This window comes from Lepidochelys olivacea (genome assembly GCF_965140295.1).
Source record: "Lepidochelys olivacea isolate rLepOli2 genome assembly, chromosome: 17".
Lineage (NCBI taxonomy): Eukaryota > Metazoa > Chordata > Testudines > Cheloniidae > Lepidochelys > Lepidochelys olivacea.
This window is the reverse complement of record NC_140427.1, coordinates 6,979,798-7,005,821: the sequence shown is the minus strand read 5'-3', so window position 1 is coordinate 7,005,821 and position 26,024 is coordinate 6,979,798. Positions and strand designations below refer to the sequence as shown.

General features: G+C 41.5%; 3 protein-coding genes across 6 annotated transcripts in view; 1 reads left to right on the top strand and 2 right to left on the bottom strand.

Moving 5' to 3' along the window:
- The window catches only part of ZNHIT3 (zinc finger HIT-type containing 3), a 33,938-nt gene extending 9,911 nt beyond the window's left edge, over positions 1 to 24,027 (bottom strand). The window contains exon 1 of one of the 4 annotated variants that reach the window (XM_084651133.1): positions 23,941 to 24,027. In XM_084651133.1, coding sequence (XP_084507259.1) covers positions 23,941 to 23,949 — 9 coding nt within the window. In that variant the 5' untranslated portion in view covers positions 23,950 to 24,027. Of the gene's footprint in view, positions 1 to 10,552; positions 10,636 to 21,583; positions 21,786 to 23,940 lie in introns of those variants that run through there. The other 3 variants (XM_084651130.1, XM_084651134.1, XM_084651131.1) reach the window with 3 other exon arrangements.
- LOC311532585 (lysophosphatidic acid receptor 1-B-like) lies at positions 2,614 to 3,576 on the bottom strand (the record flags this gene model as incomplete). Its single annotated transcript, XM_084651159.1, has 1 exon — positions 2,614 to 3,576. The coding sequence occupies one exon, from the start codon at positions 3,574 to 3,576 to the stop codon at positions 2,614 to 2,616; it is 963 nt and encodes a 320-aa protein (XP_084507285.1).
- The window catches only part of CA4 (carbonic anhydrase 4), a gene marked incomplete at its 3' end in the record, with an annotated part of 34,831 nt that continues 27,099 nt past the window's right edge, over positions 18,293 to 26,024 (top strand). Inside the window, exon 1 of the mRNA XM_084651129.1 lies at positions 18,293 to 18,380. Within this exon, the coding sequence (XP_084507255.1) occupies positions 18,323 to 18,380 (58 nt within the window). The 5' untranslated portion in view covers positions 18,293 to 18,322. The remainder of the gene's footprint in view (positions 18,381 to 26,024) is intronic.

Here is a 26,024-nt window from a genome sequence, read left to right as displayed (position 1 = left end):
CACAGATAAGTGAAGTGACTGGTTCAAAGTCACACATCAGTGACAATGCCAGAAAGAGAACCCCAATCTTCTACATCCCAGCCCACATTTCCTTCAAGTTAAATCAATGTGAGTTTTGCTATTGACTTTAGTAGGAACAGCACTGTGCCTGAACAAAAGGGGCTGTAGCAGTACAAAGTTTTATTTGCGAATTGATAGGTTTGAGATTAACTTTTCTTTTTCTGGCTAGGGGCCAACTGTTTGTTATCTTGCTTTTAAAAGAATTTCAATATCTTTTACAATCACCAGCATAGATAAATGGTAAATGAAATATTCTGGTTGCTACATGTCAGCTTGCCAAGGTCAACATGGCTGTTAATGCAGCTAAGCAAAATAAATATCACACCCCAGTTTTATCTTTAAAAACAAAACCCACTAAAGGGCAGATTATAATCTCCTGATTTACAACTCAGGTTGAAATATAATTAGTGAGAAACAGCTGTTTAGATGTTGTAACTTCTGAAATACAATTAAGAATACAGTAATATTTAAAAGAAATAGAAGAGAATTTGTCCTACTTGACCTATAGGACATCATTTATTTTAATGATTATTCATTATTGTTTACCTGGTACTGTCACTTCCTTAAAAGTAATGGACAGCTTTTAAATGCTTGCTTAAAAAAATATAAAAACACCTCCCAGATTTTCCATATTTAGCGTCACAGTCAAGATGGCTTTTGTTACCAATATCCATAAAACACTAAATTGCCAGTACGTAAATGTTGAATTTACCTATGTGTTAATTTAACTGATGCATGTTACCATCATAGTAAACTAAACTTGCTGTTTCAGACCCTCTGAATAAAAGGCTGATGATGTTTAAGGAAAATTTCACCTAAGTCTTTAGAGGTTTCAGAATAATAATTAAAAGCAAAACAAACAAACAAACCAGAACCACCCAAAGCACAAACAAAAACCACCTTGAAATGTATAAAAATAAACAGCTTCATTTTCAAAACTCCAAACCAGCAATTCAAGGGCTGATTTTCAAATGATGATTTTGTTTTGTTTATGTGATGTGTGTGTTTGTTTTGTGACTATGAATCCATATTACTGTATTTTCACACACCAGACAATGTCCATTTAAGTAGCCTTTTCGATCAAAAAGGTGAGCTTGTGTAACAAGGATTTCTAAGTGCAGATTTCTGTATTCACAACCATACGTGTAGTGCTTTAGGACTACCTCAGATCACTCAAAACTTCTATCCCAAAAATCCCCCCAAAACATTTATCCCAAAAGTTTATTTTGAACAATAAGGGGCAGAGTTGAAAAATTAGTTTTCCATTTTCTAGTCTACGTAAGGAAATATGAAAAAATAAACTATTCAAGTATCCAATTTTTGGGGGGTGGGGAACCCTCCCTCTTTTTAATTAGATGCAGATGAACAAAGTTTAATACCAGTTATAAAATGTTTGCTCTTTTTATCTGAAAACTCCAACAATTTTCTTGGTACACGATTAACTCCATTGCAGTCTTGATATTGTAAAACTGAAGTGTGTTTTTAACTGAGGTTATAGTTCAAGTTTTAAAGTGGACGCAGTGTGAAAAGTAGAAATATGAAGAACTGAAAAGGTAGAAAGTATAGGATCACAAATGTTTCACAAAAAAAGACACAATTCATCTATATTTTGCAATTAAAAGGTCTACAGTAAACTACGGTGAGTGCTATGTTAATAGAAAAAGAAATAAATTTTTGCACACAGAAAAGTGATTATAAATAAATAGCTGAAACTAATTTTTTCCACTATTTCTGAAAATTTTCGTGTAAATGAACACAAAGTCTCCTTTAACAATGTGAAACAATACAAAAAAAGAAAGTTTGGTAGTAATGCAAGCACAGCAAAAGCACATCTCCAATGCAAAGTAAATAGTATCCATGGATTTATTTTTCTCTTAATGCAAAATAAATCTTATGTTTCCAATAAAGAGAGACAAATCAGGCATACACAGAACTGTCAGCAGACAAATAACTGCTACTCACAATTCCTGTGTTCAGGGTCAAGGGTTAACTGAATAATCAAGTAAAATTAAAATAATGTAAAGAAAATTGATTTAACTCACAAAACTCTTTCCTTTCAAGACAACAGCATTGCTATTTTATCACAGCAAGACCAACAGGGGTGCATCCAGAGAAGCACCTAACAGACCATTTGGATGATTGCATTTCTATAGTCCAATGACTGAAGTAGGCTAATGTTCACAGCCAGTTTTTGCTCATTAAAAAAAGCTCCCCTTGTTTGGGTTTTTTGCTCCCACAGGCACTCAGTATGAATTTCTCCATAGGTGCATTACAAAGCAAAGACTTGAAGAGCTCAAATCAGTGATGTTGGTGCCTATGAAAGAGTTAAGCAGTTCCAGCCCTGCCTCTGCCAAAGTTGCAACAGGGAGCTGTCCACTTGCCCTAGTTCTGAAATTGACCCATGGTTGTAGGCCAATCTTTGGCATGCTAAAATCTGAGTGTAGCTTTGCGAGAGAGAACTATAGTCCATCTGAAGAACTACATGCATGCAGAGATAGATAGATAGACAGACAGACAGAATGTGTTGTTAGTCATATGCAATTCCAGACTGGGTCAGATATTCCCAATGACTTGTACCCGGTTGCTGGCAGGGCACTTCAAAAACTTGAGCTTACTCCCCAGTGTTTTGACTTGGAGCGTGTATATGATGGGGTTCCCTAGACAGTTCATTGTTATCATCATAGCAGTAAAGTTTCGAAACACATAGACACTTGGATACAGGTCAGTGGGGCACAGACGGTTGGCTGCATCTAACACAACTCCTACAACGAAAGGTGCATAGGAAAACAGTGCCAGAAGCCAGATAAAGACACCAGTTCTGGCAACCTGGACTTCAGCTGATTTGTAGGTGCCAGTGGTTTGTCCACACGCTCCCACTGTGAACTTCTGTTTCCTCAAGACGGCAATGATGCTAAGGTAGGTGAACAGAGGCAAAATAAAAGCCACCACACAGTTGGGGATGGTGATTAAGATGAGGTAGTCAACACAAAAGGGGCTATAGAGAGCAGAGATGTTTTCTTTGTTGTGCAAGCAGTTCCACCCCACTAGAGGTATGCAACCCAAAAAGAATGCAACTGCCCAGTTAATTAGAGCTGCAGCCAGCGACTGGTTTCTGGAAACCCTGCATCTCATCCTGAGGCTTTCTGCCACAGCCAAGTAGCGCTCAATTCCAATGCTGACTAAGTTATAGATGGTGGACAGAATAGACATAGTATAAAAGGCATAAACTATGAGGATATCTTTGGATCCAAAGATTGTGCTTTCTGGATTAGTGATGAACAGCATTGAAATCCAAAAGCCTGAAGAGCTGGTGAGGAGATCAGAAAAAGCCAAATTGCAGAAAAGAATAAAGATGGGTTTATGCAGATCCTTTGTAGACAATATGGTAATGATGACCGCACAGTTGATGATCACAGATATTATGTTCATGATCAGTTGAGGGATACCCAGTGCAAGGACTAGATTGGAGCTCCAGATTTCAGTGCTGTTGACAGAACAGTTCAGGTATCTGTTCATGGTGGAAAATCCAATTTTAAACTGCTAAAAAACACTGCTTTGTATATCCTATATCCCATGAGAGTGAATACTACAAGATGTATTACTGCCCCCCTGCTCGGCAGTTCAAAAATTTATCTTTTTGATGGAGTTTCTGTTGCCACGATATCATCCTAATAATGGATTAAACTTCAACCCTTGGTGCATTTAAGCGCTTTGGTTATCAATTCAGGGGCATGGCTAAACCCCTTCAGGTTGCTAGGATAACCAAAGGTGGCAAACATATTCAATAAAGTATCATTCCCCTGCCTACGGCAACCTTTATCAAGCAGTAAATATTCACTGCCTACAGTGGCATTATATGATCAGATTAATAATTATAAAGTCTCTGACGGTATAAAAAAATAGAAACTAATGTGAATTTGGGCCCTGATTCATAGATAGATTAGACAGAGATAGATATGCTAGTATGGTAATATTTAGCAGAGCATGTCATTGGGTGGAAATTAAATGTGGAAAACAATATTTTAGCTTCACTGTCTTGAGCCCCAATCCAGAAAAGTACTTAAAAACATGCTTAAAGTTAAACTTGTGAGTAGTCCCATTGATTTCAGTGGAATTCTCATGTGCTTAAAGTTAAGCATGTGCTTACATGCTTTTGCTGGCTCAGGGCCCTAGTCTTCAATTCAATTTCTTTGTAGAAAAAGATGCCAATTTATTGCCCAGCTTTCATTTCAGAGCAAATCTTAAAGCGTCTCATATCCTGGATGGTTTACAGACCTCTAGTATTATGTTCTTAACTAAAATCAGCCATTTTCTGCCTCTTTCTAGACCCGATATGAGTCAGGGCTGATAATTTCTTAATCCAGCCTCTCACACAGAATTGTGAGCTGTACTTTCATCTCAGAATGATTCTGAAGTACCAGAAATGCTACTAACCATTAAAGCTTTCATACAACACAGCATCCCCTGAGTTAAAATTCAAAATTGTTTTATGCACAAAAATACATATAGTTCATGTGTGCCTAATACATTACATAGGGAATACATCAGAATTTCTAACAGCAATTTGATAGAACCAACAATCTAGTAGCTAAATGCCTGTTTTCTCACAGTTGCAATTGGTCTGAACAGTAGCTGTTCAATTTTTCTAAGCACAGTACAGACATGGTAAGACAATAGATCCCCAAGCCTGCAATCAAACCCCTTTGCAATGTCCCAGAGGGGCTTCATGCAGGTGAAAGGGTCTGCCCAAACAGAGCCAATTACAGAACTGAAACCTATATTTGCAGAAACATCATTTTCAGGCAGGACATTCAAAAATGCTTCATGACCAATAGCTAAATATAAGGGCCTGAGTCTCCTCTCTCTAACAATGGTGTAAATCATGAACACTTCCTACTGTTTTCTTTTTAAGTTAAAACATACACTGAATAAGAGGGTCTAGTCTATTCGCAGGATTTTCAAAAGCATCCAAGCAGGTTAGGCACCTAACTCTTAATGAAATCAATGGAAGTTAAGCACTTAAGCTACTTAGGTGCTTTGAAATCCCATCATATGTATTTATCTAGTCCTGATACACGTTTGTAGAAGGCAAATGACAAGCATCTGTATTTGCATATATTCATTATGGGCTATTCCATGTGGTACCAGCACAATTAATGACTACTTTCTGATCTATTTTTTTAAAAAGCTATATGAGTTTCAAGAACCAAGTTTAAAGTGCTTCAGCCTCGTTGGAAGAAGGCTGGTGTTGGAATGTACATTATAAAAACGCATGTTAGACAGTAGAGGTCACTGTTGTTATAAAGAATGTTCTACAGCTACACACATTGTGAGTGGGAAAAATGAAGAAAGTGGGACAGTATCAGAGCTCTCTGGGAGTACCACAAAAGGGCAAATATTCACATAATCCTCCCTTAGAAAGTTTTTGCTGAGTCTGATGGCTTTCTTTTCTTACATCATATCAGCCAATGCAAACAGTGAATCAATATGTGAATTTGCATTGGTACACATACACAGGTACCTTTTTATACCCAAACAGCTGCTTTTGGTCCATAAAATTTTATCTTTTTTTATATACAGCCCTCTCTTTTTATCACAAGAAAACCTTCTGGACAGAGGACCTGCTGAAATATTTATGCTGTTATTTGGCTGTCCAAAATGAGGACCCACTGGTACAAGTTTCCTGTGAGCAAAATAACCAAATTGGGTTATACCGAAAAGTTTATAGAACAGAATAATTACAGAATAATTTTAAATCAGCTGATGATGCACCAAGTCATGAGTCTGCATCATTATTCTATAATCATAGGATTAATTTTTATTCAAAATAAGCATCTATTACAGTGAAATGGTAATGTCACTACACTATAACTCCAACAGCAGTTTTGGACTTGATGCAGGAATTCCTAGCATCGGTGAATTTCTATGGACTATGTTATATGGGAGGTCAGAGACTAGATTATCAAAATTGTCCCTTCTGTCCTTAAAATCTATGAATCTGTGAATCACAATAGTTCTGCCAGCATTTTACAAAATTCAGCAAACCGGAAACCCAAGGTAAGAAATCCATATGAAAAGGCTGGATGGACATGAAAAGGAAACCAAAATAATCCCACTTTATATTAAGGATGCCTTTATAAAGTTGATAAAGGCTTAATAGGTGTTGTAAGCATGTTACAAATGTAAATAGTATGCATTATAGAGGGTTATAAGAACATCAGCCAAGGTGTTATGAATGGCTATAAGCAAACTATCGACCTGTTTGACTCAACAACAGTTGATCAACCCTTTATTAAAAAAAAAAAATCTATTCATGCTATATTAACCCTTTAGAAACATACCCAGTGCAAAGCGTGACCAACAAAAAGTTGTGTGTTAATGCTTGTCTATACACTCTTGTTTGTCCTCTTACGACTTCATCGTCCAAGCAGTTGGCATGTTGTTTTGCTGTGTCCTCTTTTACTATTTCTGCCACTATCACTACCTCCCTGGCAATACCGCGAGGGGCAGCAGTTCCTGTCAGCATCCAGCTAGATCCACTGCATCCACTGATGTACAAGTCAGACAAAAGGGGAGAACAGTGGGACCAGCAGCAGTAAAGTTATTAAGGGTAAATTTTTCAAAAGCACCTAAGTTCAATAGAACTGAGGCTCCAAAGTGAAGCTAACACTTTTGAAAACGTTACCTTAAGTCTCTTGGGAATCTAGTGTTCTGGGGTGAAATATCATGTGAAGTGATAGCCTAATTAAAGAGTAATATCAAACAGAGCATAAATAGCTTCTTTGTGAAAAGCTGAGGGATCTTCTTAATTCTCTATTGGATTTGCCAAATAAAATTTTAAAAATCCATCCGATATTATTAGATTAAAGGAGATATTAGTGAAGTAGTAGAGAGTGCTGATTTATTATGCATTTATGTAGAGGAAGCCAGACTTCTCTCTTTTCAGCTTTTTGCAAGAGAGTTTTGAACTTTCAAAAATATATATAAGGAATGGTTTAAAGCTGAGAATGAAAGCTATGCTAGACTGGGGACCACCTACTCTGCCAGAGCTGAACATCTATCCTGGGCCTCCCCATGAGCGAACAGTGTAACACTGTTGCAAAAAACATGATCATCATTCTGGGATGTATTAGCAGGAGTGTTGTAAGCAAGACACGAGAAGTAATTCTTCCGTTCTGCTCGGTGCTGATTATGCCTCAACTGGAGTATTGTGTCCAGGAAAGAAGTGGACAAATTGGAGAAAGTCCAGAGAAGAGCAACAAAAATGATTAAAGGTCTAGAAAACATGACCTATGAAGGAAGATTCAAGAAACTGGGTTTGTTTAGTCTGGAAAAGAGAAGACTGAGAGGGGACATGGTAATAGTTTTCAATTACAAAAAAGGTTGTTACAAGGAGGAGGGAGAAAAAATGTTCTTCTTAACCTCTGAGGATAGGACAAGAAGCAATGGCCTTAAATTACAGTAAGGGCAGTTTAGGTTGGACATCAGGAAAAACTTCCTAACTTTTAGGGTGGTTAAGCACTGGAATAAATTGCCCAGGGAGGTTGTGGAATCTCCATCACTGGAGATTGTTAAGAGCAGGTTAGACGTACACCTTCTCAGGGATGGTCTAGATAATACTTAGTCCTGCCACGAGTGCAGGGGACTGGACTAGATGACCTCTCGAGGTCCCTTCCAGTCCTATGATTACCAGAGCATCTGGTGATCTTTATTTAGCCTCACAACACTGCTGAGAAGTAGGGAAGTACTATTGTCCTCATTTTACAGATGAGTAACTAAAGCACAGAAAGACTAAGTGACTTACTTAAGTCACAGGGGAAGTCTGTAGCACAGCAGGGAATTGAACCTAGGTCACTGAAGTCCCAGGCTAGTGTCCTAACCATTAGAACATCCTTCCTTCCACCTTCCCTTGGCCAAAAGCTCAACAGGTTTAGATGTGTACCTGGTGTTACCAGAAAGTAACTGATTTATATCTAGCTGTTTGATACCTACTGATGAAAAACACTATATAAGAGGTAGGTATTATTATATTATATAGTGTGAAAACAAATGCTAAGTAATAACAATATTTTGCTCTTCTGTATCACCTTTCCCCCCAGGATATCAGAGTGCTTTATAAACATTAATTAAGCTTCCTGTTACCTCTGTGGGGCAGGCAAGTATTAGTGTACTCATTTTACCGATAAAGTGAGAGACAGAAATTTGGAGAGGCATGTTTTTTTAAAATGTCCACTACTAGTGGGTGCCCCAGTTCTTGAGTGCCAGCCTGAAACAATTAGGGTCCGATTTCAGACATGCTGATCCCTTGGTGTTCAGCTGGAGTTGTGGGTTGTCTGCACCTCTGAAAAATCAGGTCCTAGTTGTCCCACACCAAGTCAATTTCCAAACAGGGAGTAGAACCCAGAAGCCGTGACACTCAGCCCCCACACGATAACCATTAAACAACGTCATCTCTTATGAGCACTATAAAGGAAAAAATTGTCTTGAGGTCTGTTAGGTTTTCAAGTGAATCATTAGCCTAATTTAAAAATATTATTTGAATTTTTAAAATGGGAAAGAGTTTGCTGATATATTTAATTTCCAAATTTTGTTGTGGCAAGACAAGAAAAAAATACAGGTCAGGCCTTTGGATCAGGCCTCTCTCTCGCTAGCTCTCTTCTAAATCTAAGAATTTATTTATATTACAGGAGCACTCAGAGGCCCCAGTCAGGCTGAACCATCATTGTGCTGGGTGCTGTATAAACCCACCAAAAAAAAAAAAAAAAAAGGTCAGTCCCCACCCCAAAGACTTTGCAGTCTAATTCGAAACATGAGACAACAGGTGGGTCATAGCCTGCAATAGAGGTCATTGGCAGGAGGTGAAAGACCAGGACAGTGGTTCTAGGAACACATGGTTACTTGGACTAGCTATGTGCATAATTTGCAGCTTTCAGTCTTTTTTTTAAATGAGATTGAATGGATCTCTAACAGGCCACTTGCCCAGCCATCAGTCAACCTGCTGATTGCTTTGTTTTAAATGCCATATTTTATGTTGCAGGAATGTACTGTACCATGCAGAAGATATATGGCACCAGAAAGATCATCTTGTGACTTTAACCATTCTTACGGTCAGCAAACAGATATAAAGAGATAGGAAATTACGGCCTTTTTATTACCGATAGACCAGAGCTCAGGAATGCTTGCAGGAAGTTTGCAGACAAAAAACAGTCCCAATAAACTATAATTTTTTTAGCTAGACAAATGAGAATGTAAAGTAGCATGTTTATGGGTACAAGAGGTCACTTTCCAACATCAAACCCTTTAGGTCCACAGTGTCACATGACTTTTAAGTGCTACATTCTGGTATACATTAGCTTAGGTTTAAGAATATTGAGCCACCCAGCGCTGAATAATTTAACGAGAGTCCTTCAGTCTTGGTCTTACATTGAAACATTCACTTTGAAACTGTGACACCCAACCATGGAAGGCCCAATACTCTCAAAATGCCCACTGGCACCAAGAGAGAGCTTGGACTATAGAGTTTTGAACAGCATGTCACTGGGGTCAAGCTTGCAGGAAGTGTGCAATGGAGCTAAGCATGCTCACTTTCCCCCTGACGACACCCCCTTTTCTCTCTGTGCAGATGGAAGTGCAGGGCACATGCACAACTAGCCTCTCACACCTCTCACACCTCGGGGCAGGGATCATCTCCTACTATATATCAGTACAGTGTCAAGCATAATGTTATTCGGTCTCAGTTGTGGCCTTTACGTGCTGCTGTAATACAAATAATGAGTGTCAGTAATACTATCTGCCAGGATCTGGGTAGAATCGCACCTAGGCGGGCTTCCTGAGAGGGGTCCACTTTATGGGAAAGTCATGCACAGTTTTGTCCATATACATTAGCACAAGGCATGTCAGAATTTGTCCTATGAGGGATATCATGCATCCTGGGTTTTGTGTTGAAACCAAAAAGCAGTTTGTAAAATATCTAAGACAAATTCTGCAAGTCCTTACTCAGGCAAAACTTCTACTGACACCAACGGGAGACGTGCCTGTCTGAAGACTGCAGAATTTTACCGTGATTTTAAATAAATGCGCAAAAACTGTTCCTGAAGTTATAGAAGATGCAGCACTGCAATGTGATGAGTAAGACAATATTTTGTGTCTCCGTTGCACCTCACATCACCCAGTGTTATCCCTCCAGTCGTTTATGCTTATTTTACATATAGGGAAAGTGAAGCACCGAGAGGTTAAGTGATTTGCCCATGGAAACACAGAAAGGCAGTGGTAGGAATAGGAACACAACCCAGGTCTGGCTCACCATTTTATGCTTGAGCCCCAAGACCTTTCTTGCTATGAAATTCCACAGGCCCAACATACAATAACTATTTTTTCCAACCATCCCCTCATTCTATTAAAAATATTTTTTAACAAACTGTGGACAGCAAATATCCTGTCCCAAATTATGAAAGGCAAAGAGCAGGCTGGATCTTATTAAGGAAGAACATACCATTCCTGCTTGCCATGACCTCCAGCACAGTTTTGACACAAGAATACGCATCTACTCAGCATTTCAATCTAGATCCAGCAGGCCTGCAAAGAAGGAATATTCAGCAAAGGGGGTAGTAAAAACAAGGAGCCTATTTACCCAATTTTTGTTTTAATTAATGTGGATTAAAGCCTTCCTCTTTGGATAGGAAGACAAGAGTCGAGTGTATAATCTCTTTCCAACATTTTTGCTGGGACTCTTTCAAAACGGACGGTTTTGCCCCTCCCCCATCCCGTCCCACTCTAGAATTTCTGTGTCCTAATTTTTCAGTTAACTGAAAATGTTCTAGCCATAAATGTGTGGCCCTCAGCAGGAATTTGAATCCAAGATGATCAGGATTTAATGTCTCAGATCATTGTTCAGCAGCCAGTTAACAGAACTACATTAGCTACAAGCCACAGATGGAGAAGCAAAAGAAGGGAGTGAAAACCTTGCGCAGCCAAAGTAGCACATGACCCAAGGCTATACTAATCTAGTTCTCAGATGTAACATTTTCTAAATGTGCCTGAGTTACTTAGGAGTGTAAGTTCCATTTTTAAAAGTGATGTAGGCATGCATGAGCTTGTCTATACATGGAATTATTCCTGATTAACTCTACCGATTAACCCAGTGGATTAAGATGAATAGGAACCAAGTACTCTTGTTCCAGAATAGGAGTGTCCACACACAGAGCTAACTGGGGATAACTCCATGTGTAGAAAAACCCTTCATCTGACTGAAAGTTAGGATGACTTAGGGCCACATTTAAAATGATATTTAGGCACCTAAAGACACAGATAGGTGAGATTTTCAAAAGCAACTGTGTGAATTAGGTGCCTGATTTCCATTGACTTTCAGTGGGAGTTAGGTGTCTAAATTGTACGAGCAGTTTTGTAATTCCCTCTAGACACCTATCAGCATTGTTAGTCATTGTTAGACTAAGGGCCAGATTGACAGCCACTTTTGAAAAATGGTACTTAAGCTCCTAGGTCACTTAGGCACTTCTGAAAATTCTACCCCAAGTCTGACTAGATCAAGGGCCCAATCTTGCAAAATTCCCACAGATTTCAATGGGAGCCAATTTACAGAGCCAAAGACTCCTCCTGAAAATCTTCTCCGGGCTCTGCACATCCACTGAAATGGCCTTGGCAGGCCCTGTGAATAAACTCCTTTTTCCTTTTCATCTCCTGGACATGGACAGCCTTAAAAGGAAAAACAACAAAAACAAAAAACATTTTCTGGAATATTACAGTTTGCAATTATTATACTACCTGCACTCGATAAATAATAGTAATTATTATAACTGACAAGAATCACACTTATACTTCATCAAGAATTTTCCAAAAATAGATTTAGAGATCAAGAGAAGGAAAACTTAAAATTTATCTATCTAATCTAGGTACTTATATGACTTCCATTACTGCTATATCAGAGCATCTCAAAATCTTGCACATAGCTTTCACATATCCTCATGGCACCCCTGTAAGGGAAGGAAGTACTATTATTCCCGTTTTTGAGATAGGGAACTGAGGCACAGAGAGACTAAAGCTCAAACTTTTAAAGGTATTTAGGCATGGTACAGCCTGTACAATTCACCCAAATGGAGGGCTGTAATTTTTAACCTGCGTAGAATTTATGAGGTTGTCTAAAAAGAGAAAGACATTGATGTATACAGCACTGAAAAAGGGAACTTGCGTGTCATGCAGCGAAGTCCCCTACCTATAATTTAATTCTAAAGAAGACAATGCTTCCTGTATTTGCAGTCATAAACCCATCTGTCTCAACATTCCTGCTTTTCGCAACTTGTGCCTGAACCAAAATACCCATGTTCAGACTAGAGGAATGTTTGGCACAAGGGACTGGTCTTGCAATAGAAGCTGTGTAACAAATCCATGTACTGTAAAAGGCCAACACAATGCCTAGATAAACCACCTGCACACACCTGAGGGCTAGGAGTAGCAGCCATTGTCCTTTAGTTTAAAAAAAAAACCAAAACAATCTAACACCTGAGTTAAAGGAGAAGTTTTCTGTTACAACTCTCTCATTACCTATGAGACGGAAACATCATATACTCATACACACACAGTCATGCCGTAGACCAGAAAGACTGCATGGAGGTGGGTACAGAGTCACAATAGTTGATGGTAAAGACTTACTGGAGCACATAATGCCGCATACAGTTCTCAGATATAACACAAAACAGATAGTAAGCAGGTAACACAAGAACTGAGCCAAAAGGCTCAAGAAGCCCTGCAAATCTCTCTGGATGCCCCACCTACAATGATCTGTTACTGGGATAAGTTCCCCACACCACAGTGAAAAGGGCTCTGCTGTTAATGTTCATCACCTGTTCAAATCCGGCAGAGGCTCGTCAAACTGGTTGGGTGGTTAACGGGTCTTAGTTCTGTTCTTGGAGAAGGTATGTCCATAGTGCAAAAGCAAGCTCCAAAACTGGCACATCTGTTGGCCATCTAAGATTGCGAGGAGAGGGTTAAGGTGCAGCCATGGGGCTGTGTGGCCTTTTACTGCCACCACCTATGCTGTACCCGTGTCTGTAGACAGAGGACTTCAGTCTCTAGGGAAGTCAATTTGGCACATTCCACCAGCACTAAAAATTCACTTCCCTTAAAAAATAAACTATCAGACAAAACCCCCCGACCAAGTTCATGAGCAAATTTGGAAAGGTCTTGTTTCAAACCAGCAAGGGGACACTCAACCAGCATCACCTTTCAGCAGATCAATGCACTGTCTGGAAGTAACTGTTTGCCAGCCTTCCTCACCCCAGAATGAGCACTGTGGCTGTAGCCGCATGGCAGAGCAGACTTGCTGGGAAGGATCAGAGCTAACTCAATGGAGAGAGAAGATGCCTTGGGAGCTTGGATCTCTCCAGGTTTTCCTGCACCTACTGGTAGAGATATTCCAGCTTTCCCAGCCCGTAGGCAGAAAACCTTCACACAGTGTAATCAGGAGCAACCCCACACGTTCTCTCATTCTTGAGGGCGGGTTTCCCAACTGGAGAGCCCCTAGTTGATCAAGGGTCAATCCTCCAGCATTCTTAGTCCCTCTAAATGCCCCCAGCCTCCCCAGATGGACTCATGTCACTCTCCTGCTCTCTGATCTCCATCCGAAGTGAGACAGGTGCTGACCAAAGCAGGTAGCTGACTGGAGGCAATACGCTGAGCACGGTGCCTGTGGCCCGCTACTCTGCCTCTGTTCCATCTGGTGTCCCCCCCCACCACCCCCCAGCCATGGTACTCTGATCCAAAGGATCCTGCTTTAATCCTCCCTTGGCTGCTTTCCTCAGATATCCAAGAGGCCTCCAGCCATTCATCTGGAGAGGATGCAAACTGCTTTTACTTCCTGTCTCCAGGCTTCTGCAGAAACAGACTGGCTTAGTCATATGCAAACAGTCCTCAGGAACGTTACAAAAAGGATCACATCAATTCTTGCAGCACATCCTTTGAAGCATTGTGGGGAGTGGCTGGCGAAGGTCAGATCTCTTGGAGGCCAGGATCCAAGCCCCGGCAGGAGATCCCCAGAAGTCTTTGCTGCCGAGCGCCAAGCATGATGGCATACCTTTTAGGATGCTTGCTGCTCAGGTTACCAGGCAATACAGGGTTTACCTCTGGCTTGTAGGGGTTCACAAAAGAGTGGAAGGGCTAGTCTGGACTGGGAGAACTTAAAATGGTTTTCTGAGGCCAGGGTTTGGGGTAAGGAGAATCTCTGCAGAGAGAGACCACAAAGTGTGGGGGGATCCCACTGTTCTGAATGTCCCCAGTTCTTAGCCCACCCATGGCCAAGGAAACCACTGCAAAATATTCTGTGGAGGAACAGCTATGGAAGGGGATGAATGGCCTTGGGGTTAAAGGTCAGGAGACCTGGATTCATTTTCCAACTCAGCCACAGACTTCTTGTGTGACACTGGATAAGACACTGAGTCTCTCTATGCCTAAATTCCCCCATCACAATACTTCATTTCTCCTGCCCTCTAGCTATCTTCTCTATTTAGACTGTAAGCTCTATGGGGCAGGGACTATATGTATGTACAGCACCTAGCACAAAATGGGGCCTCTAAGAGTACATTACACTGCAGCTAGGAGCAAGGGTCCCAGCCCAGGTAGACAGACTTGTGCTTGCTCAGCTGGAGCTAGCTCACTAAAAGCCCACCCAACTTCCTGGGTCTGAACCTGGGTGGCTAGCTTGTCTCTCCACCGGAGCCATGATGTCCACACTGCTATTGTTAGCAATGCTAGCTCAAGCTGATCCAGTGTGAGCCCGTCTACCTGTGTTGGGAAGCTTGCTCCCTGCTGCAGGGTATACATACCCTAAGCACTACTGTAATGTAAATTAAATAATAACGAGAGGATGAACATGGGTATACAGGAAAAAAGAAAGTCCGATTTGAAGGCCAAAGTTTCTCAACCTGATTCTTTGGTCCTAAATAAGGATGACGTATATGAAGTGTGGAATTAAGCTCTTGGCTTTCAGGGAGTGCAACCAGACCAGTGAGGGGAAATTGTTCTGGAGGAGCCACCGCCCTCTTCCCCACCAAAGACCTTATATCTGCACCTAGTACAACTGAAAAGAGCTCGAACAAACTTTGGTGCACAATCATAGAATCATAGAATATCAGGGTTGGAAGGGACCTCAGGAGGTCATCTAGTCCAACCCCCTGCTCAAATCAGAACCAATCCCCAATTAAATCATCCCAGCCAAGGCTTTGTCAAGCCTGACCTTAAAAACTTCTAAGGAAGGAGATTCTACCACCTCCCTAGGTAACGCATTCCAGTGTTTCACCACCCTCCTAGTGAAAAAGCTTTTCCTAATATCCAACCTAAACCTCCCCCACAGCAACTTAGACATTACTCCTTGTCCTGTCCTCTTCTACCACTGAGAATAGTCTAGAACCATCCTCTCTGGAACCACCTCTCAGGTAGTTGAAAGCAGCTATCAAATCCCCCCTCAATCTTCTCTTCTGCAGACTAAACAATCCCAGTTCCCTCAGCCTCTCCTCATAAGTCATGTGTTCCAGACCCCTAATCATTTTTGTTGCCCTTCGCTGGACTCTCTCCAATTTATCCACATCCTTCTTGTAGTGTGGGGCCCAAAACTGGACACAGTACTCCAGATGAGGCCTCACCAATGTCGAATAGAGGGGGACGATCATGTCCCTCGATCTGCTCGCTATGTCCCTACTTATACATCCCAAAATGCCATTGGCTTTCTTGGCAACAAGGGCACACTGCTGACTCATATCCAGCTTCTCGTCTACTGTCACCCCTAGGTCCTTTTCCGCAGAACTGCTGCCTAGCCATTCGGTCCCTAGTCTGTAGCTGTGCATTGGGTTCTTCTGTCCTAAGTGCAGGACCCTGCACTTATCCTTATTGAACCTCATCAGATTTCTTTTGGCCCAAACCTCCAATTTGTTTAGGTCCCTCTGTATCCTATCCCTGCCCTCCAGCGTATCTACCACTCCTCCCAGTTTAGTATCATCCGCAAATTCGCCGAGAGTGCAATCCACACCATCCTCCAGATCATTTATGAAGATATTGAACAAAACCGGCCCCAGGACCGACCCCTGGGGCACTCCACTTGACACCGGCTGCCAACTAGACATGGAGTCATTGATCACTACCCGTTGAGCCCGATAATCTAGCCAACTTTCTACCCACCTTATAGTGCATTCGTCCAGCCCGTACTTCTTTAACTTGCTGACAAGAATACTGTGGAAGACCTTGTCAAAAGCTTTGCTAAAGTCAAGAAACAATACATCCACTGCTTTCCCTTCATCCACAGAACCAGTAATCTCATCATAGAAGGCGAGTAGATTAGTCAGGCATGACCTTCCCTTGGTGAATCCATGCTGACTGTTCCTGATCACTTTCCGCTCATGTAAGTGCTTCAGGATTGATTCTTTGAGAACCTGCTCCATGATTTTTCCAGGGACTGAGGTGAGGCTGACTGGCCTGTAGTTCCCAGGATCCTCCTTCTTCCCTTTTTTAAAGATTGGCACTACATTAGCCTTTTTCCAGTCATCCGGGACTTCCCCCGTTCGCCACGAGTTTTCAAAGATAAACACAACCTTCAAGGCCTCCGCTTGACACCGACCCATTCCCTCCCTCCCTCCGACGCCCCCACCTCTGACTACGTGCTTAGCTTGGAAAACTCCACAGAGGCTGCCAAATTAGGAAGTTCTAAACTCCAACAACCCCCCACCCCAACCCCTTTGTTATTGTTACTGCAGTAACAATTCAGCTCAGCACCAGGTGCTAGGTTCATTATTGTCCATTCATGTTTCTAAATCTACCCAATCCAGGATGGAAAAATAGCAACTCTTCATTGTTACAACTTTATTTATAGTCATCATCTCTTGGGGGGAAAACAAAGGCCAGCGCATCACAGATCAGCTGGGAGATATTAAATTGTTATTATTGGCCCCAAACCTTATTCAGGAAAGACACCAACTGAAAGCAAAGGGAGATCTGCCCAAGTACAGACTTAGAAGAGTCTGCAGGATCTGGCCCATTATTGTTGTTTACTATGTACCTGCACACAGAGGATCCCTGCACCAGGGGCTTCCAGTGTAAAGGCTCCGTTCATACGAGGTGATGCTGGGTCAAGTAATTGCACTGGGAGGTGCGTGGGGAGAAATTATTGCAGACATTTACTGGGTAACCCTTGCTTTTCCCTTCAAACCAGCTCAGTTCTGATGGATGGCACTTTAAGACTCAGAGCCCCAGCATACTCATCTCCAGCTGCTCCCTATACTTCTGTTTGATGGAGCAAGCAGCAGGCAGACAACTCCAACTCTTCTCTTTCTATCCAAGCCAGGACGTACAGTGCACTAACATGGCCACAGGAAGGATCTTCTCTCCTTTACCCCTTTATTTTCATGCATGGCTGGGTCATAACCTGGCCCTAACTCAGATGCATACAATACAGTTTGAATAGATACACTGTATGAAAGGAAATGCTGCTTGCTAGTAGACTTGTTCATCACACCTCTACTGGCAGAGCATAAAGCCTGTCTGTGAATCAGGCACCTTGAATCAGTGCACTCCAATATTACAGGGATGAGGCAGTATAAGAACCTGCATCGCATGGCACAGCACAGCAATCAGAAGAGTTGCGTCACTTTTTTATAGTTAAAGGAGCATTGGATGAAAAAGTTTCGCTCTCATTTAACTGTAGCAAGTTAAAACTACACACACACATAAGGTGCCTGGCAAAATGCATGAAAGCCATATGGCACTTGATAAAACATTGACTGTAATTGCACAAAGAGATCCTGCTTTTTCAGTCTCTAACCCTGCTACAAGTCTGAGTAGCTTCTTATTTTTACAAAGCACTGACCATAATGGACATACTCTCACTTAATCTGAAGGTCATGTGCACTATCAGAGAAGCTGCTATTTTTCAGTGGATAGAAATGAAACACTAAACTAATCGGCTACAAGATATCTGCCCAGTCAGTAAAATATCTGTCATTTAGCCCCAGACACTTATTTAGTGCTGGAAAATCTCACCCCTTCTACAATTCCAGTTTTGGGAGAAATTAATAAATTAAATCAAATCAGGAGTAGGGTATACCTGGAGAAATTAGAAAGGGGAGGAGTTCACCTTCCTGACTACAGCTATCAGGACTGACCACGACTACTTACTCCTGTATAAAAACTCCCAGAGCAGAAATATGATCACATCCTAATTGATTCTAGCCTCCTCACTCATCTTATCTAGAATAGGAGATAGATAATGGAATTGATTTTTCTTGTTCTGCTCTCTCTGCACACTGCCAAGACAGCAACAGAAGGTAAGAAGACCATGCTGTTCTTCCCACCCCTGGGTATCAAGGTTATTCATATTTGATTATTTGAATTTTGAATACCACTGAATTCTGTTCAAACTCTTTAATCCTTCTATATGATAAATCTGAGGTATTTGTTTGTTTCTCTCTCAGGTCATTTATGGGTTGGTATCACAAGTGGATTTATTCTGACTGTTTTATTTTACCTTTATGGTTACAGTATTTTTTCACCCCAAGAAAATCCATCAGGTTTTACTTTACCTCTATATGTAATTATAAATGTCAAAGATTCCGTAAAAATGTATTTTCTTTGCCTATGTACTATGCTGATTTAAATGGCATACAACTATAGGTAGCCTAATTATTTTATTTTTCTTCTAATAATGCTAAGAAATAATGTAAGAAATGAAAGAATTCAGGTTCTTTGTCTTATGCTACTTTAGCCTGATAGAGCCATATATTTGTTTAAAAATTAACAGACATTTATAGTTCTCTTTCTTTCTTTAATTTAATTTTTGCTATCCACTGATGATGACTGTGTTAATACCAGATAATGATCTATCATCAGCACTGCAAAAATTTCAGATGGCTTTTGTACGCTTATATTGGATCAGGAATGCAGTACTATTCAATAATATCCTTCCCCATGTAAATATCAAAGTTAAAAATAAACACAACAGTCCTTAAGTAGCGATGAAGGCTCTGAGAGTTTTTGTCCTAAAAAGGAGCAGGCTGCATCATTAAGAAAAAAGATTCAGTATTATCAGATGCATCTAATGTATTGCTGCCCTGTGTCTGAGAGTTTGTGAAAGGGATGCAGCTTTCAACAAGATAACCCATCTCAAGATCCACTGGCAAAAGTAGTTGAAAGCAGCAAACGTTGAACGTGATGAGGACAGTGTTAAAACCTGAACAGAACACTACTGAAACGGAGGAGTTTAACCCCAGCGAGGGGTTTTTTAATTCTCCAAATCAACAATCCAGTAATTTACCCTTTTCCTCATCCATCCTTTGAGAATGACATTGCAATACAGTTGCAGCTGCTCAGTCTGACCGGTGTGGCTCTTCTGTCACTTAAGACTTCCAATAACCTCCTTCCTATAAACTTCCCCATCCACATCTAGTACAGATGCACATGCACAACAAGCCTCTGCTTTTCAAAGTATTCAGCAACTAATATATCTCCCACTTGGTTCAAAGCCCACAGCTACTAACACACATCTCTCTGACTGCACTCTTGGTGGGCTGTTTTTATAAAAGAGGTTTGTGCTTTTAAATAAGAGACAATCTATAACAGTTTGCTGTATTCACAAGACAGAGCTTAAGTTACTAGGGCTCTGTTTATACTTTTAGGGGTTCTCCCTAAACATGAGTGATCAGAGCTGAATTAAAAGCAGGTTTGAGGGGACCATAGCTTGGGGACCTCAAGTTGTAGGAAGCCTTGACCTTTGGTAAGAGAATAATAACATCACCACCACCAAGCTCTTTTCATGCATATATCTTAAAGTGCTTTATAGAGTAGGTACATTAAGTATTATCCCCATTTTATCAATGGGAAAACTGAGGCACAGAACTGAAGCAACTTTCCCTAGGTCAACCAGAAGCCAGGAGCAGATCCAAGAATAAAATGCAGAAGTCCTAACTCTCCGGCAAACATCCTAACCTGGGCCATGTTGTCTCTCAGTATGGTAGCATCTCATGGAACATCAGAAATAATTTAATGATGTTAATCGGCTCCTACATATCTATTGTTATTCCATCATCAACAGCAGCATAATGTGCCCCCAAAGCATCCCATTTCAGTGCCTCCTGGGGATCACTGGTAGGGGCAAGACTGAACATGACAGATCCGTGTGAGATCTGGGCAGCTCCAACAGAGACATTCAAACCTTTTGAGAGAGGATTGCTTAAAACCATCTGTAGTGCCATCACCATTGTTAGCACATTATGGTCCAGATGTTATGGAACAGGGATACACCTGCCAAAGTGGGGATAGGGAAATAATTTCTCCCCAGGGCATATTAGCAGGGACCTTGGAGCGTTCTCACATTCCCCTTGAGCACTGAACAGGATTTACAGATTTACCACCCCAAACTATTAGTTTCTGGAACTTCAAAGGATACACATATGGCAGACCTTGTTCCTTTCATTTTCTGTACTTCTACTTTATGTATTTTTGATTCTCATGGAGGTAAAACTTTGTAACGTACACTGGCACTGACGGGGTCTGCACGAAATTCTAGCCTTATGTCTCTCTGGGCCATGCAAAGGCAAAGTATGTGCTGTTCATAGCAATGCAGAGTTGCAAGAACAAAAAAAATAAAACAGAACAGAACAAATAAAGGCATAAGAATTCTTTAACTTTTTCCATTTCCACTTACTGGGGCAAGAACTCTTTACAAACACACTTTAATATTTCATACCCAGCTCCAAGATGGCAGAACCATGACACTGTCACCTTAAGATTTAATGTAAAACTAAGGAGAGTGAGAGGTACACGAAAAGAACACAAAGACAGGTTAGTACTGGAGAGCCAAGGAGGAAAGAAATCGCTGATCGCCTCCCTGCCTATCCTCACCATCCAACACAAGATTAAATATCACTAACAAGTTATCAAAAACATGATCTTCTCCCAGTAGTTACCTTGGCCATTACAACTGTCAAGGTTCCTTCCCCACTCTGAACTCTAGGGTACAGATGTGGGGACCTGCATGAAAACCCCCTAAGCTTATTTTTACCAGCTTAGGTTAAAACTTCTCCAAGGTAAAAACTATTTTACCTTTGGCCTTGGACTTTATTGCTGCCACCACCAAGCGTCTAACAAGGAAAGAGCCCGCTTGGAAATGTCTTCCCCCCGCCCCGCCCCAATCCTCCCAAACCCTACACCCCCTTTCCTGGGGAAGGCTTGATAAAAATCCTCACCAATTTGCATAGGTGAACACAGACCCAAACCCTTGGATCTTAAGAACAATGAAAAAGCAATCAGGTTCTTAAAAGAAGAATTTTAATTGAAGAAAAAGTAAAAGAATCACCTCTGTAAAATCAGGATGGTAAATACCTTACAGGGTCATCAGATTCAAAACAGAGAATCCCTCTAGGCAAACCCTTAAGTTACAAAAAGACACAAAAACAGGAATATACACAGCACAGCTTATTTTATCAGCCATTTAAACAAAAGAATCTAACACATTTCTAGCTAGATTACTTACTAAGTTCTAAGACTCCATTCCTTTTCTGTTCTTGGCAAAAACATCACACAGACAAAGAGACCCTTTGTTTCTCCCCCCCTCCAGCTTTGAAAGTATCTCGTCTCCTCATTGGTCATTTTGGTCAGGTGCCAGCGAGGTTACCCTAGCTTCTTAACCCTTTACAGGTGAGAGGGTTTTTCCTCTGGCCAGCAGGGATTTTAAAGGTGTTTACCCTTCCCTTGATATTTATGACAACAACACAGGCAGACTTTTGATCTTAAGTTTATATCCTTAAGCAGGATAGGTTCTTTGGTGCTTCCTTTTCTTTCTTCCTTGTAAGCATTCAGTGAGCGGCTGCCAGCACACTCGTAAAGCCTTATCTGAGTTGGCCTGCGAACATTCATACATAGCTACAGCGTGACAAACTCTTACTCAACAGACCCAGTGTAAGCATGAAGGAAGGAAATACTACGTGCTGCAGGTTACTGAGCATGTGCCAAGAACCGGAGATGCTCAGCCCAATATTTTTCTGTCCTCACTATTCTTCTCCTGGCCCTGTAAGCCTGAAACGCAGGCTTCAGTCATCATGGGAACTGTTAGCCCCACAATCTATGCTGTGACAATGAGAATATTTAACATTTATATAGTGCTTTACAGCATCAAAGTCCTGTAAAAATATTAACACATCAACCCTCTGATTAAACATCAATCCTGCAATTAATCATTAAACTAATAAGAGCGGTTAATAAGGGAGTAATAACTGAGCTTTGGACAAGCCCACAGAATAGGCAGGAGCGTACCTCACTTGGGATGGAGGATTTGGCCCACAACCGAGGGCTTCTGTGAGCAAGAGAAAGGCGTGGACGGACTGCATGGCAAAGAGACAGAAGAGGAATACGAGGGGAGGAATAGAGGGGAATTTAGGACATATTCATTCATCTCTTTAGGATTATGGTAAGATTGGAGGCTATGGAAATGCAGCAACTTCAGTCTAATTCACTTCTTAATGCTAAAAGTCCAACGAAAGATAAAAACAAAGCAGCACAGGCATTCAAGTGCTTCCTACTGCGGAGACAGAGACCTAGACGGTTTGTTCTTACTTAGTCGCTTCCATTTTTATGAGACACCCTAACTGGTGGCAGACCAGGAGACACCACTATACGCTACGTGGTGTATCTGAAGCTGTCCCCACTTGCAGTCATTACCAGGTGTACCACATATTCAGGCACAATATGGCCTTTTAAATGAATATACTTTCAGTGTACTGAATTGAAATGTAATAGGCTATGGCGGGTTAGAAGCCCCAATTGCTCTTTAATTAAAGAGTGTTTTGTGTGTTCTTACCGGTAGTATGGCAGGAAGCCTCTTCAGAGGTGTCCAAAAAGGTATTATAGCCTTGTATGAAACAAACCTTGAACAGTTTTAATCCTTTACAAGCCACACACCCTCCAGCCAGACAGACATGGCTTCATTACATATGGCAGAGAAGGAAGAAAACGTAGCTTCTTATAAGTCCACTGTATATCCCTCTTTGGCAGTCTTCTTGTAAAAGGATTTCAAAGCAGTATGGTCAACAGCACATGGATACCAAGCACATAATCTTCCGGATACCCCAGTCCCCATCAAACTTCAGGAGTGAATTCAGAGCCTGGTTCTGCAAAGCCTCCTGCAAGTCCCATTTTTTAAGGGGTTGTCCACACATGGAATTATTCATGAACAACTCCATGTGCAGATGCTCTTATTCTGGAATCAGAGTTCCTTGTTCCTGTTTATCTTATTAATCAACTCATTGATATAAGCAAGCTAAACAGAAATAAGGTACTCTGATTCCAGAAAGAATATCCACACATGGAGTTATTCTGGAATAGCTATTGTGCTTTAAATTCACACTGTACCTTAATCTGAATTACTTTTCGAATGTAAAGAGCTCAAAAGATTATACAGGATCGATTCCTTAGCCTGTCTCACAGTATGAAACAAGTTGCTGCCATACCAGCAGCTCCGGAACATTTACGTCTTTTTAACCGCTCAACGAATACGGCTGATAGTGCAAGAGCAGATGCCTGACCCCACAGTCAATAGGCCAGTACAAGTCCTCCCTTGCTGGATACACGCTTTAGCTCCTCAGCCAATAAAGGGGCTAAGGATCGCAAGAGAGTGCATTCTTTGCTGTGCCAATGCAACCAAGGGCATCACAGTTGAAAGTTCGCAGGTTGTTTTCCCCTACTTTTCACTTTGTCTCTGGTAATATTTAATGACTGGGTAGAATTTCTTCTCGTAAAAAAGCGGAGTCAACATCATTAATACCTCAACTTCTTTAAAGGATCGGCCTTTGTGTTGTCAGTACAGTGCACGGTCAGCATGTTGTATCCACTCACCCTGTTCATCTCCCTCTCACGTAGCAGTGTAGGTGCAGTTTATTACATGCTTCTCCCCAGTGCTCTTCAATCCAGTACACTCATCCTGCAGGAGGAAAGGGACCATCCGATTAGCCAGTCCGGGGGGAAAATGACATTTCCCACCAGTTTCACGTCAAAGATTATTCCCCTCTGCTACAGCAAAGGGTGCAAGACAAGCACCTGGACAGACAGATACACCATTCATAGGAAGCGTCATTTCAAAACAGCGAGAGCATATGCTCATTTCATGACAGCAATAGCGATCAGAGACACTTCTGCTCACAGTCCCTAGATCTAAATTCTGAAAGCAGAAGGGCATGTGAAACTCATTCCCTTTGACTGTTCACGAAGCCCAAGTGTTCAGGCCTTTAGCATGTGTCGCATTAGGTTCATCTTCCCAGTAAACAAGTCCAAGACTTTGGGCTACGTATTTGGGATTTTTTTTTTTTTTTTTTTTAGTTGGAGCGGGAGATTGGTCAGTAACGATAGCCATTCTCCATATATTGACTTTACTGGATGTTTTGTTTTTAAAGGATACAATATGCCCAGAGGCCCCTTATTAGATTTTTCACTCACATTTCTATGCACGTTACCAACATGTACCTAAAACAGCAAAACTAGGCAAATGTTACAAAAGAATTCTATTCCTTTTTTTTTTTTTTGTTAGTCATAATCATATTAAATAGGGCTCCCAAACTTTATCTAGTACTACCTTAAATAAAGGAAGATAAGAAAGATTCACCTTAGCCCTGCATATCTATTTAACGCCAGCTTCCTTCTTTGATAAGACAACCAACCTCACCGCAATAGCTTATCATTACAAAGGAATTTTATTGATGGGACAAGATCATAGGTTATGGCTGGAAAACAGAAAGGGAAACATTTAGAGTTATAAGTTAGAATCTTCCCTTCACGCTAAAGTGACAAGCTAATTTGGTTCTCTTTCTTCACCTGGCAGTGAGTTAAGGGCTTACAATTCTTATAAGTCATATGAGATAAGCATATGGGTGTGTATGTGGGGATAGTGATGGGGCAAGGCCAGATGGCCATAGAAAACTAGTGGGAGATAGCTCCAGGCATATTAGCTCCAGGCTAAACAAATCCCTGGTAACAGGATCAGTGAAATGCAGCTGCTCCAGGTCAATTAAGACACCTGGGGCCAATTAAGAACTTTCCAGAAGGCAGGGAGAAGGCTAGGTTGATTGGGACACCTGAAGCCAATCAGGGGCTGGCTGAAACTAGTTAAAAACCTCCCAGTTAGTCAGGTGGGTGTGCACATCAGGAGCTGTGGAAGGTAGTTGTGCTGTTAGAGAGGCTGGGTAGTACACACCATATCAGGCACAAAGAAGGAGGCCCTGAGGTAAGGGTGAAGTGGAGCTTGAGGAAGTGGGGGCTGCTGTGGGGGAAGTAGCCCAGGGAATTGTACGTATTATGTTTCTAAAAGGTCAGCTACCATAGCTGATACTATTAGGGTCCCTGGGCTAGAGCCCGGAGTAGAGGGTGGGCCTGGGCTCCCCCCAGCCACCTTTGCCCCCTGATTAATCACTGAGACTGGAAGACAACAGAGACTGTGCAAGGAAGGATAACTTCTCCTCACCTCCCTCGCTGGCTTATGATGAAAATGGCTCAGTAGACTGTAACCCTTGTCTCTAGAGAGAGAAGGATTACGTGCAGGGTCACGGTGAGCCTCTGAGGCTAGCGAAATCCTCCAGGAAACGTGGGACCCACGGAGACAAGGACAGAGTTTTGTCACAATTATATATATAATGATTAGCTAGATAGACCTATTATATAACTATACGTAAAGCTCCACCATTTTGAGAACATTTTTCCTTGGGCACCCACTTCTTAATGGTCTGGAAGGCATGCATTATAGCTCTCTGTCACTGGGTGACTGATGCCTTTTAAAAGAACAGGTCCAGCTCCTTGTGCTCAAACAGGTGTTCCCAGTTTGGCAACTGAAGAGGGCAGAGCAGCAGCTGTGGCAATGAAGAACCAGGCTGTCAATAAGAAAAGAGGAGCTGGAACTGCGGAGAATTCCCAAGGTGGGCTGCTGAAGTCCA